The following is a 14,397-nucleotide window of genomic DNA, read 5'->3' on the forward strand; positions in this document are numbered from 1 at the left end:
GTGAGTAATCGGTGAAGTACTCGGTGAAGTACTCGGTGAAGTACTCGGTGAGTAATCGGTGAAGTACTCGGTGAGTAATCGGTGAAGTCTTCATTATTGAAGAAGTCATCGGAGAAAAATTGCTGAGAATCGATTAGTCATCGGAGAAGTCTCAATGAAGTCATCGATGAAGTATTCGATGAGTCATACGTTGAGTCATATGTTGAGTCATCCGTTGAGTCATACGTTGAGTCATCCGTTGAGTCATCGAAAACACACAAGTCCACTAATGAAAAACTTTCAAAGTTTCTTACGCGGCGTCCTGTGTCATGATAAATCAGTTAACGCTTGAACGTCACTGAGCAAAAAATATGTAAGAATCTACAAACACAAATTTAAAAAAAAGTAAAAAAAAATAATAAATAAAAACGCAAACAACATTCTGTAGATTTATTAAAATGCTCAAGTAGATATCCTCTTTTCCAAAACTCTGTGGATAGCTTTCCTCAGACCAATAACGGCCACTCGGTTCATAAGAATCACGGAAAATCCTGCAGGAAAAGCAAGAAAAGATGTATGTACCGACGTCATAACGTCCAAGAGACATGACGTCCATGTCGTGTCCTTGCTAATGATAAACATCGAGAAACTTACAGAAATTTCGCTGATTGTTCAAAATATTTGATAATTTCCAGGAATGGTTGAAATGTTGAAGTGCGATGCATAAAAAACACTCCACCGAACAATGGGCACCTCTGAGAGTGTTCAAGTAGTGTGGACACTTTATCTTTTTATTCGTCATGTATTCCTTTGAAGTGGGGGAGGTATTTCCATATACACGATGAACGATGTATTCGCTCTCCAACCACTCTCGGACTATTCACCGAGAAAAACCGTCGCACATTAATGTTCCCGTGATTTTTGCGAACATTTCTTTTATACTTTTTCGTGAATTCCAGAGGTTAGACCTGCCTCAAAATGAAGGTGGTCATCTTCTTCTTATGCATTTCTGCATATGTGAAGGTTTCCCTCGCCGAAGGTGCTTATTTTCTGTCGGACGATTTCATAAATGATATCAACTCGAAACAGGACCAGTGGAAGGTAAGAACCGTCTCCCCTAGATACCTCATGATTTTGATTTGGTGGTGATTATGGTGCGTTTTTTATTTCTTCACAATAATGGAGCTTGAGCCCCTTCTTTCACAAACAAAACATAAAAAACAAATGAAAAACAAATATTTAGTAAAGCGATTGAAAATTGCAAATAAGATTATTTATGAACTATATTGATGATGAAGCGCTTTAAGAACAGTGAATTGATCGATAAAATCAATCTATTCCTCATTGATATTAAACCGAATTTTTTAGACTATTATTAATGAAAAATCCTTCAGATAAAAAGGATTGTTATGATTTAATACATCATGAGACTTATTTTACTTTAACGCTTGCCTCAGACCGTGTTTCATTATTTTACAGTCGATTACAGAATGGGAGGAAAAAGAAGAAAACCGAAACATGGGCCGCGGATGGCGGCAAATTTTGCAATTTTTTTGATGTAGGTATCAAAAAAAGAGAGAAAAAAATCAGATTCAGAAAATAAATTACAAACGAGAAAAGGCGACAAAATCTCTCATTTCCTGAGAGTAAAAGTATAGTAATTTCTAATTTTGTCGTCTTTCGGTGATACAAGAGACAACACCTTTAATTAGTCGAGTTGAGAGCGAAACCAAACATGCAATTTAACCTGGAACGGAGCGGCGCGGTGCGGCGCGGCGGCGGTCGGCATGTAACACATATTAGCGCCTACAAGACTGCATGAATACTTCTCGCATTGCGTCAAACAGTGCGGTCACTGCGGTCTGCAGCGGGCGGCATGAAACGCATAGCGCCTACAAGACTGCATGAATACTTCACGCATGGCGTCCAACACAACGCGTTTAGAGGCGGTCGGTGTGAGACGCACAGCGCCTACATGACCATAGGAATGCTTCACGCATTGCGCCAAACACAGTGCGGTCAGTTAGTTCTTTCATGATGTTTCATCTCTTATAAATGGAAGGCCTTGATCACAAGGCCTTCCATTAAGGCCATAGGTTTACGGAACTTAACTTTTGCTGGTAATGTTGACAAGGCTTCGCAAAAAATGTGTGCAACACTAGTAAACGTGTCTCATGCACCCCTCCCCGCTGAACGTTCACTTGATGGTTTTTATTGATGTTGCAAAACGAATGAGAAGGGGGTGGCAAAATACAAGCGGCTCACGGGATAGACAGGGATACATGAGAGATAAGCGAGGGGGAAGTGGGTAAAAAATTAATGGAAAGAAGGGGAAAAAAGGGATAAAAAAGGGGGAAATGAAACAAATTAAAATAAAATCCAACATAGAGGCTCCACCCGACAGAATGGCCGAGTGTCATTAGTGGGTGTTTTATTTTGGTTTTTTGTTTTTTGTTACCTATTTTTCTGTTGTTGCCTGTTGTATCCTAAAACGAGAATCAACTCAATTCAAATTCATCTCCATACCTGCACTCCGAAAAACTTGGTTTCTCCTCGCGGAACGCAGTCTCGACTGAAAATCTCGGATCATAATTAATTTTAACTAGATTTTATTATTCTCTTGCAGGCTGGAAGGAATTTCGATCCGAATACTCCCGAAGAGGACATAAAAGTGCGCTTGGGTGCAATTCTGGATGGGGATGTGAAGCCGAGGGTGAAGACCTTCGATCCAAATTGGCCGGCGGAGACGAAGATCCCGAAGAACTTCGACGCTCGCAAAAGATGGAGAAAACAATGCCCGAGAATTGCCGAAGTCCTCGACCAGGGGAAATGCGGCTCTTGCTGGGTAAAAAAAAAAAAAAAAAAAAAAAAAAAAAAAAATCAATAACAACGTTCAGCAACATACACAGTTAAAAATGTCCGTAATTGGTGTTACTCTGTGTTACTTTGTCTTATTTTTTATTAGTGTCAGATCAACCCAAAGGACTTCCTTGCTCAACACAATTTTTTACTTTCTTGCTACCTTAGGATAGAGAAAATATTGTCATCCTTCAAGGAAGGGGGGGGGGTTTGACATTTCATCATTTCTAGACGTTTTAAGGTCCCAGGAGTCAAAATAACCATACTTGAAAAAATGTGTGTCCGTCCGTCCGACGTCCCCCAAATCTGTCTACAGCGATATCTCGGAATCTATCTGTTCGATTTCATTCAAAATTTGCAGAGCACACCATATCTATGGTCTCCTTATACACGTCAAACGATTTTAGGGTACGGTAAAATTTGGGGGGGGGCTAGGGGCTAAGGTCCATTCTTAGCAAAATATAAATGAGATGGTGCGTCTGATTGTATGCAAGCACCGGCTTAAAGAGTAACAGCCTCGAATGCTCGACACGTTGGAACTGAGGAAGGAGACAAAAGAGATGTGACAGAGAAGATGGACGATAAACTGGACAATCTGTCGATTTTTTGACATAAGGGCGTATCTGTATTTACACTTGAGCCTCGAAAAGCATTGAGTAGTATGGAGAGTAGGGCTCATGTCGGAATTGAGATGCGCACTAACGTCGGAGGAGCAATGAATTTTGAGGACGGACATTGCGTAACAAGAGACAGGCGTGTTGCATGTTCCAAAATTGAAGGCGCTCCCGCTTTCACAAATACACGAGAGCTGTCGCTAGTTGTAGCACCCGAATAAATGAGTAATTACGTAGGAATATTTTTGTGATCTTGCCCTTTTAATACAGCAAAAGTGCCGATCTCAGACGAATTTCAGGCTCTCGTAGATTTTCTAATTAAAAACGTTTGAAATACTGCTCTGAGAAAACTTCAATGGATATTTTCACCTATTGCCCATTACCTATCAGTTCCACCCACCTCTCCTTCGAGGATCCCAATTTCTATTGAATGGATTTGTTAACCCGAAAAACAGAATTAAAAAAAGTCCTAGATTCTTTTTAAAAACTTCTGAAAGGAATTTTAAAAAAATATTTTTTAAAATGTATTTATTTAACTTGTAAGTTTTTAATAATTGTCTAGGTTTTTATTTCGCTACAGTGCGAACTAATTGAAAGTAACATTTCCCAACGGAATACAATGTGTAAATGAATTAAATCCAAAGACACTGTATACCAGTGGCGTGGCGTACTTTGCGATATATCGAATGATCTGCCATTTAAAGTAATGGAAAAGGATCGATAAACAGGGTGTTCGCAGCGATCACCTCACTAATCGATTATTTACCATAGGTTTAAATGGCAAAACAATCGATACATCGCAATTCACGCCACGCCACTGCTGTACTTAGGATTAGCGTGCCTCATAGCTCATTTTGATTTTATTTATCATTAGGAGGTCCGCCCCCTGGCCGCTACGTGGCCCAACCCCCGAAGGCAGCTTCTTACTTCTCTTCGTCATCCCATACGTCGAGCGTCGAGCGTCTTAAAAATGATTTTATTAGAATAGAGAGGATTTATATTTTATTCATTTTTACATCGCTCGTGTTCAAGGAAATACGTCCAATTTAACAGGAAAATCGTTTTTGTGATTACAGGCAATCGCCGTGACCCAAGCTTTCACGGACAGGTGGTGCATTATAACGAAAGGAAAACACCAAATGCGTCTGTCGACATCCAACCTCCTCTCTTGTTGCTACCTCTGCGGCTTTGGATGTGATGGAGGGTAAGATGATCTTCTCTTTGGACTGAGGAGAATCAGTGGCGTAGCTTGCTTTGCGATATATCGATTGATCTGCCATTTAAACCTGTGGAAGAGGATCGATTATTAAGGGGTTCGCTGCGAACACCTTGTTTATCGATTCTTTTCCATAGGTTTAAATGGCATAACAATCGATAAACCGCAAAGCACGCCACGCCACTGAGGAGAATCCTCAGAAGTTGACATAATGTTACCCCGGCCCCGCTAGAGTGAGGGTGTATTTAAATTTTCAGGTGAACCTTATTCTCCGTATATATCTGTTATCGACAAATCCCGAAATCTCGACAAATCGCCAAGTGTTTAGACAAATCGCGATGAGTTTAGACAAACCGCAATGCGTCCAACGCCTATTTGGCAAATCCCGAACAGAAATGAAATTCGGGATTTGTTTAGACAAATCGCGATTTCGCCAACGGGGTTTTGGAAAAATCTTGAAACAAATTTGTCCAGACAGATCGCGAACTAGCCCGGAAAATCGCGATCTATTCATTTATGTAATTACTGTAACTAATACATTAAATAATTTTAATGGTACTAATTGTAGTAGATTTGTCTAGGCACTTCGGGATATGTCTACAACAGCTATGCTCGCTGGGGCTCCTGTGAATTAGAGAGGAGATTCGCCCTCACGTATGAGGACGACGATAAATGAAGGGGTTCCCGGGCAACAAAAATATCAAAAAACTCCTCGCGCCCTAGACAAAGAAACTAATATAAAAGAAAATATTGTTAAAATTACATCCTGGCATAAGCATAGGTACAATAATTGAAATAGCCTCCATGCACGCCGGACTGGTCGATTTCCTTTGACACTTTTGCAGTGGTGAATTCATAGCTGAAGTGCGCTCCAGCTAGAATTGTATTTAGCAAATGGGTGGTTTTTATACGAGGATTAAAAATAAACAAGTGGTACGGAAGAAAAGAAAAGAATATGAACTATGCAAAACGATAATCCGGGTATCGGAACTTGGCTGTTTTGAAAACGCCTTCAAATAAGGCGTGATACCTCACGCATTCCGGAGAGTTCAAATAGTTGTATCATTGCACCTTAAGAATGCGACGGAAGATTACAATTGAAATAGCCTTCATGCACGCTGGCATTTTCGATTTCCTTTGACATTTTTGCAGTGGCGCTCCAGCCAGAAGTGTCTTTAGCAAATGAGTAGCTGTGCACGCTGGGCTTGTTGATTTCCTTTGACATTTTTGCAGTGGTGAATTCATAGCTGAAGTGCGCTCCAGCTAGAATTGTATTTAGCAAATGGGTGGTTTTTATAAGAGGATCAAAAATAAACAAGTGGTACGGAATAAAAGAAAAGAATATGAACTATGCAAAACGATAATCCGGGTATCGGAACTTGGCTGTTTTGAAAACGCCTTCAAATGCGGCGTGATACCTCACGCATTCCGGAGAGTTCAAATAGTTGTATCATTGCGCCGTAAGAATGTGACGGGAGATTATAATTGAAATAGCCTCCATGCACGCCGGGCTGGTCGATTTCCTTTGACACTTTTGCAGTGGTGAATTCATAGCCGAAGTGCGCTCCAGCTAGAATTGTATTTAGCAAATGGGTGGTTTTTATACGAGGATTAATAATAAACAATTGGTACGGAATAAAAGAAAAGGATATGAACTTTGCAAAACGATAATCCGGGTATCGGAACTTGGCTGTTTTGAAAACTTCTTCAAATGCGGCGTGATACTTCACGCATTCCAGAGAGTTCAAATAGTGTTGTATCATTGCGCCGTAAGAATGTGACGGGAGATTAAAATTGGAATAGCCTCCATGCACGCCGGGCTTGTCAAGTTAAGTCAGGCCCCTGGAACGATGGGTGCAAAAACGACCTATACACGCGGCCTTATCATGCTCGGTTCGCGGGCATCGGCGCGGCGCTAGTTACCCCTTTCCTTACTCACTATCGATACGCTTTCATTTTGCGTTAAGCTTGCGTGATTAAAGTGATTTATACTTCATATTGCCACCAACATGACTGTTGGGCGTAATAATGGCCTATAAACCGCTTTTTTTAAATATAATATATTTGAGTGTAAACCCAAAATGTATCGCAAAATCTACCCGGCATCCTTCAATAGAAGGGTTAGGTCACCCAAAAACGCCAAAACAGGGTACCTGCATAGAAAAGTCTGCGCAGTACATCAAAAACAAAACTTTAAATCCGTTTTTCTCAAAACACGGTTTCCAGTTATAGGCTGTTCTTGGTGCGGTGTCCTCAATTTCAGGATGTAGTATAAAGCAACATAAAGGAACTGTGCATATTACTAATGCGATGCGCTGCCAAAATTATGCAATCATCTTCCATCTCCTCCTCCTCCTCCTCTTCCTCTTCCTTCTCCTCCTCCTCCTCCTCCTCCTCTTCCTTCTCCTCCTCCTCCTCCTCCTCCTCTTCCTCCCTTTCTTCTTCTTTTTCTTGTTCTATTAATTTTTCTTCTTCCTCTTTAATTTTTCTTCTTCTTCTTCTTATTTTGATTCTTTTTCCGCTTTTAATGCTCCTTCTCCGTTTCCTTCTTTTAAATCTTCTTCCTCCGTTTCTTCCTCTTTCTCTTCCTCCTCTTTCTCTTCCTCCTCTTCCTCTTCCTCTTTTTTTCTTTTATCTTTCTCTTCCTCTTTGTCTTTCTCCTTCTCTTTCTTCTCTTCTTCCTCTTCCTCTTCCTCCTCCTCCTCCTCTTCCTCCTCCTCTTCCTCTTCCTATTCTTTTCCTGTTCCTTCTTCCCTCCTTTTCCAGGTTCCCTCTTCATATCTCCTTCTTCTGCGGGGCTTCTAAAATATATTGCCTTATAGCAGTACGAGACCTGAGCTTCTTGGACTCAAGAATCGCATACTTTTTGCAGATTCCCAGGGATGGCATGGTTGTACGTACAGCGGCATGGATTACCCAGTGGTGGCAACTACAACACAACCGAGGGGTGCCAACCCTACAGCATTCCATCCCCGTGCAAATATCAAGGCGACGACAGCCCTTACCAACCGTGCACGCCCGTCAAGGAAACCCCTCCGTGTGAATCTCGCTGCACGAATAGCAAATACAGCAAAAGATTGGATAAAGACTACCGTTACGGTGAGATACCGTACAGTGCCAAACCACGTATCTCCATTGCACTGCTGTTTCAAAATTTCCCCTTATCTTTTACTCTTCAAAAGAAGAACTAGGCCTACTTTACAAATTGAAATTTAAGCAGAATACTCTGCTAATAGAGGTAGCTTAGCAGAGCTAGCTCTGCTTAAAATCAAAGAAGAAGTTTTCAAGAAATGACGTTGATTAGCTCTCCGAAGGAAAAATGACAGGAAGTCTGGAACGTCGCAAACGGAGATACATGGTTTTGCACCTTGGCCTTTTGGCCATTGATTTATGCAGGAAAAACAGTAACAATGGGGCTCTTTGATGCCCTAGAATTTGCGTTTTAAAGTACTTTTACACGCATGTTAAGTGTTAGGAGAAACACGATTATACCACCGGTTTTCTCAGGAACGAACTCTCAAGCTCAAAAAATCACTCAGACTTGAGGTCATATTATAGGGGATCCCTGGCGCACAGTGGATCGAGGGAATTGGAGAGATTGGACATGAAATTTTTGACAAAAACTGCGAATTTTGATGCTCATCTCGTCACATTTCAAAGTTCAAGCTGTTCAAGGGGTGCTACTAAAAGAAAATTTCACGAGGAAACCAAAGAATTCACTCTTAAAACCTCAAAGTTTTGTATGAACGGAGTTATAAGCTTTTAAAGTGTCCGAGTTTTGTCCGACCTCTCCTATTGGCTCGATCCACTTTGCGGCGCCATGAGAGAACTCACCCATAGCTAATGGAGATGTTGCACGTGTGAGGGATTCGCGATTTGACCAGTGATTCTTACGTAGAAGTTCGCGAGAATTACGATGGTGCCACTGGTTTTCTCTGAAATCAACTCCCAAGCTCAAAAAAAGTTCTCAAAGTGAGGCCAAAATGGAGGGGAGGGGATTTCCCACCCTACCCCGAGAGTCCACCTCTACGTCAAAACAAACTCTCCATGCTAAGATAGAGAGCAAATACATTGGCAGTGATGCCGTGTTTTCAGTTTTGGAGTTCCCAAATAAAGTGGCAACCCTTTATTTGCCCCTAGGTTGCCACTTTATTTGGGGACTCCAAAACTGAAAACACAGCATCACTGCCAATGTATTTGCTCCCTATCTTAGCATGGAGAGTCTGTTTTGATGTAGAGGTGGACTCTCAGGGTCGGGTGGGATATCCCCTCCATTTTGGCCTCACTTTGAGAGCTTTTTTTGAGCTTGGGAGTTGATTTCAGAGAAAACCACTGGCATCATCGTGTTTCTCGCAAACTTTTACAGAAGGATCAATGGTCAAATCGCAAATCCCTCACACATGCAACATCTCCATAGTCAATTCTCTGTGCCGCACAGTAGATCGAGTCAATTAGAGAGGTTGGACATGCAATTTTTGACTAAAACTACAAATTTTGATGTTAATTTCGTCGCATGTTAAAGTTTAAGGAATGCTACGAGAAGAGAATTTCACGAGAAAACCAATGGAGCCACTTTCAGAACCTCAAAGTTTCGTATAAACGGAGTTATAAGCTCTTAAAGTGTCCAAGTTTTGTCCGATCTTTTGACTCGATCCTTTGTGCGCTGATATCGAAATTGCCTCAAAATGCTGAGTACGAATAACCAGGCAAGAAGCTGTATACAGGAAGGAATAGTGACAGTAATGATCGTAACAATAAGAGAAGTAATTTTTGGAATCATTTTGCTCACCGCAGGTCACGACATGTACGCAGTGCCGCATGACGAGAAGTCCATTATGAGAGAAATTTTGGCGTATGGTCCGGTTTCAACGGCTTTTGGTGTCATGGACGATTTTCCAAGCTATAAATCAGGTGCGCCACGCTTAAATTACAACCAGTGCTCCCGATTCCCGGAACTAGTTCTAAATTCCGGAACTTTTGAGATTTTCCTGAATTTTTTCCGGAACTTTTTTTTTTTTTTTTTTTTTTTTTTTTTTTTTTGGAGAGCCTTCGCACTCTAGGTATAGTTCATTGGCCTTAGTCGTGTAGACAAACAGCCACCGCTAAATGATGGGAAGATTACAACAACAGTAGAAACGGAAGTACAAAGGAAGAAACGAAGAAGAACGAAGAGAAACATCCATGCCACTCCACGGAGACAAGATCTGAGACCATCAAATCGTGCCACCGAGGCCGGGATTCGAACCCGGGACATCTAGGTCTGTGATCGGTTGCGCTAACCACTGGACCAACCGATGTCGGCCTTCCGGAACTTTTGAAATTCCCGAAAAGTTCCGGATCTTTTGAAATTCCCGAAAAGTTCCGGATCTTTCGCATTCTCCGGAACTTCCTCTCGGAACTTTTGTAAAATCCAAGAGGAATCCCGGAACTTTTGACGGTCATGGCGTGGGAGAAATTGGAACAAAAAAGTTCCGAATACCGGAACTTTTGACGGACATGGAATGGGAGCACTGATTGGGACTTTTATTTTAAAGTGCCTGAGGAGTAAGGATCGTCGGTATATTGTCTATTTCAGAAATTAGGATTTCATTTTCATTTAGTGCAATGTATTTCTGTTACCCGTCTCAAAAAAGGATGCATTATTTCTATTTTTGGCGCGGAGAGCGACCCTGGTAAAAATTGGCAGTAAAATCTGTGTTCCAAAATACCATAAAGACCTACGGCCGGCTGTAAGATTTCCAATAGCCTCTATAGCCGTCTACACAATTTCTTATGGCCTTTTATAGCCGATGGTTACCAAGCAACTTACAGCCAGGCGATAAAGTGTATGCTAAACGTGACTAATTACGGATGCTAGGACTTAGTGAGTTTTTGGACCACTGCTCTCTTTTTGGGCCGTAGTATCTTGATTTATTTTGCGAGGAAAGCTCCCTACTTTTGATGGATGCCTGCCATTCCTAATATATTAGAGCGCCTTCAGTTTCGTATGATACTGTGCAATACCTCTGGTAGGAAATAGTTGCGTCAAGCGCCGTGGCACGCTGCGGCGCGACATGCGGGTAGCCAGCGCGATACGCGCATTGGCGCCTACAAACCTAACAGGGATACTTCACGCATTGCGCAATGCGTGAAGTATCCCTGTTAGGTTTGTAGGCGCCAGTGCGTGCGTCGCCGCTCCGTTATGTGTTAGGCTCTAATATTTAATCTGGCGGAGTCAGCGTTATTCAACTCATGATTTTGAAATGTTTGCACATCCTGTATGGATTATTCTCGTTTTAATTGATGAAAAAAAATATGTATTAAAGGAAAATATAACGTGTGTTTTGTAAATATTAAGGTGGTTCCGTATCAAACTTAATGATTTCCAAAGCACACGAATTTCTACCACTTCTAGCCAAAACCAATTCTAATCGACTCTTTTTCAGGCGTATATGAGCCATCCGCAAGTGCTAAGTTTTTGGGTGGTCATGCGGTGAAGGTACTTGGTTGGGGAGTGGAGAACAAAGTTCCCTATTGGTTGGTGATGAACTCTTGGAACGAATACTGGGGTGACCACGGACTGATTAAAATTAAGAGAAACTCCCCGCGGGTCAAACTGGAGGTCGCGTGCTTGGCTGCCGTGCCCAACACGAAGAAAAAAAGCACAGAGGACATGGAAGATCCCGAGGCTGTTGCTGACAGCTCGGTCGAGTCACTGAATGAAGACGAAGAAGTTTAATCGAGACATAATCATTGGAGACAAACTGGAAAAAGTGTAAAAAAATTGAAAAAGTAGAAATATAATTATTCCAAACGAAAATTTTGTATTGTGTCGTTGACAACGAGAAAAGGTCTTTGTTAAATGGACCGCGTCCAGCAGAAAGGAACTAGAGTCCCTTCATAGAGAGAGTTGAGACAACGCGGCTTATGAATGTCACAAACGGGAAATAAAGATTACACAAATCGGACGTTTCGTGTAATCTTTGATCTACCCATTCTCGAATTCCTGTTCCCTCTTTCATTCCATTTGTTCCTTGCCGTATCCCCCCCCCCCATCTCCGGTCCAATTCCAGGTTAATCTATATGCAGTTGGTGAAAATGTAATCTTTATTCCCTTTTGTGACACTGGAAAAGCCTAAAATACGGGAACCAATCAGAAATGGATTTGCATTGTCTTCACTTTCAGTATAGAGGGACTCTCAAAGGAACAAAGCCACATCAGTTATTACCAAATTTAACTGCCAATTTAATTTTTTAACAAGAGATTGTTAGTTCGGATTTCTTTGAAAATTAAAATGCATTTGCTTCGCACTATGCAGAAAATTCACTGAAATTTGCACACGAAGCCGCACTGCCGTTTCCATGTAAAAAATTAAATTGATCAATTAAATTCAGTAATAGCCGATATGGCGCGGTAGGTACCTCCTTGCGAAACAGGGTCCAAACGGACCGCGATTGACAGAAAAGAACCAAGCCAAATCAGCTATTGCCAAATTGAATTGGCCAATTTAATTCTTTATGAGAGAACGTTTGTGCGAATTCCCTTGAAAATTTTGAGGAATTTGCTTCGTACTATGGAAAAATTCACCAAAATTTGCACGATTATCCGCACAACAGAATTTCACGTAAAAAATTAAATTGTCCGATTAAATTTGGCAATAGCTGATGTGGCTTGGTTCCTTTCTGTTCAACGCGGTCCCAATAATGGTTAAATAATGCGCTTAGAGGTAATATTAATGGCCAAAGTGCGAAATCACGTACCTCCGTTGCGACCACACTTCCTGTCATCCTTTATTTTTTCATTGGAAGACTAGTGAAAATAATTTCTTGAAAACTTCCTTGATTTTTTTTCCGCACGGAGAAAATTCTGCATGGATCTCAATATGCACAGTTTACATCTTCGAAAAAGTAAAAAAGGAAGGAAAATTTTGAAACATCGCAATGGAGATGGGTGATTTTGCACTATAGTCATGGAAATATCTATTGCCAGCTGCTGGTTAAATGCCCAGTTAAACATTCAAACTTTGAAGATCTACCAGGTTGTGCGTGTGCTTGTCTTGAGACGCGCCCAGAGAGAAAGATAGTGTCTAATGAATCACTTTAGAAAGAATAAAAATTGTTCTGCCTCAAGAATTCACCATCAAAAGTTTACGCAGAATACATTGAAAATTTTTGAAAATTCCCAAGTTTACTTATGGGGAAAAATCAACGGAATTTTCATTTACGTTAGAATTGGTGAATTCTAATTTCTCGCTCGCGAAAAAGCCAAAATCAATGCAAGATAAAGCGACCATTGAATACATTTTTTTTCTGTTCGATAACTTATCAGTGTTAGGTTTAAAAAAATGGTTTCCCTCCTCTAGTTTGCGAAACTTAGAGAGCCTCCCAAGAAAAATTTAGCATACAGAAAAAATAATTCCATAGCTGGTTTTATGAGTTTGAACTTAGAATTGATGTTTACGGAAACGTGTGCGCGTTTTTCTTAAAAATAAGATGAATTTGGAAATAGTTTAATTCATCCACAGTATTCTGCTTGATAGTTTAAAATAAAATGCTATTACAGCAGTTAGTAAAATATGTTATAGAACATACCCTCACCTTCCGGTGAAAGCATCACAAGCGCCATGTGACGTTTCAAAATTTTCGCTGCCATTTTATTTTCTTACGGAGAAATTGTTTAACGAAGCTGTCCGAAAATTTCACTGAATTTTCCTTGTGTTGCCGATAAAATTCAGTGAGATTTTCGAACAGATTTAACAAACAATTTCTCTGTAAAAAAGAAAATGGTGGCGGACATTTTGAAATATCGTATGGGGCTTGCGATAGTTTGGCCGAAAGGTGACAATATTTCCTTAGTTTGTTACCCTGTCTAGTTACGTTATGAACATACTGGCAGCAACTATAATTGCTCCTAAGCCACTAAAGTTGCCTATTCAAGTATTTGAAGGCGAACTGGTTAGAGCACGTGTCGCTACGCTCGACTGCAACTGTGCGCCAAGCACTGTATAGGTGTTATTGCATGAATGTGGTTGAACTATTCGGAACTACTTTTTGATGGCTAAACGTAACTTGTATCTCGGATACAACGTTTCAAAATTTCCGGGTTAATTTATTTTTTAAAGGGAAAATACACATTATAACATGGAAACAAATTAATAGGTTTAAAAAGTTCTCTGATGTTTATTCATTAACCTTGAGAAAATGAAGCTTGAGAGGGAATTTGCTATGTCGCAAACTGGGTGTAATGCTCTTGTACTTTCATCATCACTATGCTCCTAAGACATTTGTTGTTAAGTCCATTATCTATAAATATCATCAAAAAAATCATCCATTCAAGCCATTATCATTAAGAGTCATGTTACTACACGCTATTGCAATTATTTTAGTCGTATTTCGGTTGTTTGGGTTCCAACACGTTTTACTGAAATACTGGCTTTATTCATAACTTCTAGCAGTGTTATATACACTGACGCCATCTAGAAGAGTCAATATGAACCGTTTGGCTGCTTTAATTTGTTTTATTACACTTTCTAATAGCGTAAGAGAGCCAATGAAACGGATAGGCAGATGATGACTAGAGGTTTACTATGACACTCGGAAAGGGATATGGAACTCTTTAACGTTGATACTTTCCCCAATTCCTTTTATTCACTTTTAATACTAAGGCTTCTAGTAATAATATACGTATGTTTTATACCTAATTAAAACAATTCGTAGAAAAGATCGAATGGGAATCATGTACAAGCCAAA

At 40.5% G+C, this 14,397-nt stretch overlaps 1 protein-coding gene across 1 annotated transcript; it reads left to right on the forward strand.

Annotated features, from left to right (window-relative positions):
• The first annotated feature begins 813 nt into the window (after positions 1 to 813).
• LOC109033349 (cathepsin B) lies at positions 814 to 11,477 on the forward strand. Its single transcript, XM_019045930.2, has 6 exons — positions 814 to 1,080; positions 2,606 to 2,824; positions 4,529 to 4,656; positions 7,541 to 7,767; positions 9,463 to 9,579; positions 11,094 to 11,477. Exons 1-6 carry the CDS (start codon positions 958 to 960, stop codon positions 11,384 to 11,386), a joined length of 1,107 nt encoding a protein of 368 aa, XP_018901475.2. The 5' UTR covers positions 814 to 957; the 3' UTR covers positions 11,387 to 11,477.
• Positions 11,478 to 14,397: the final 2,920 nt, after the last annotated feature.

The sequence above is a fragment of the Bemisia tabaci genome, chromosome 10, assembly GCF_918797505.1.
Source record: "Bemisia tabaci chromosome 10, PGI_BMITA_v3".
NCBI classification, from domain to species: Eukaryota; Metazoa; Arthropoda; class Insecta; order Hemiptera; family Aleyrodidae; genus Bemisia; species Bemisia tabaci.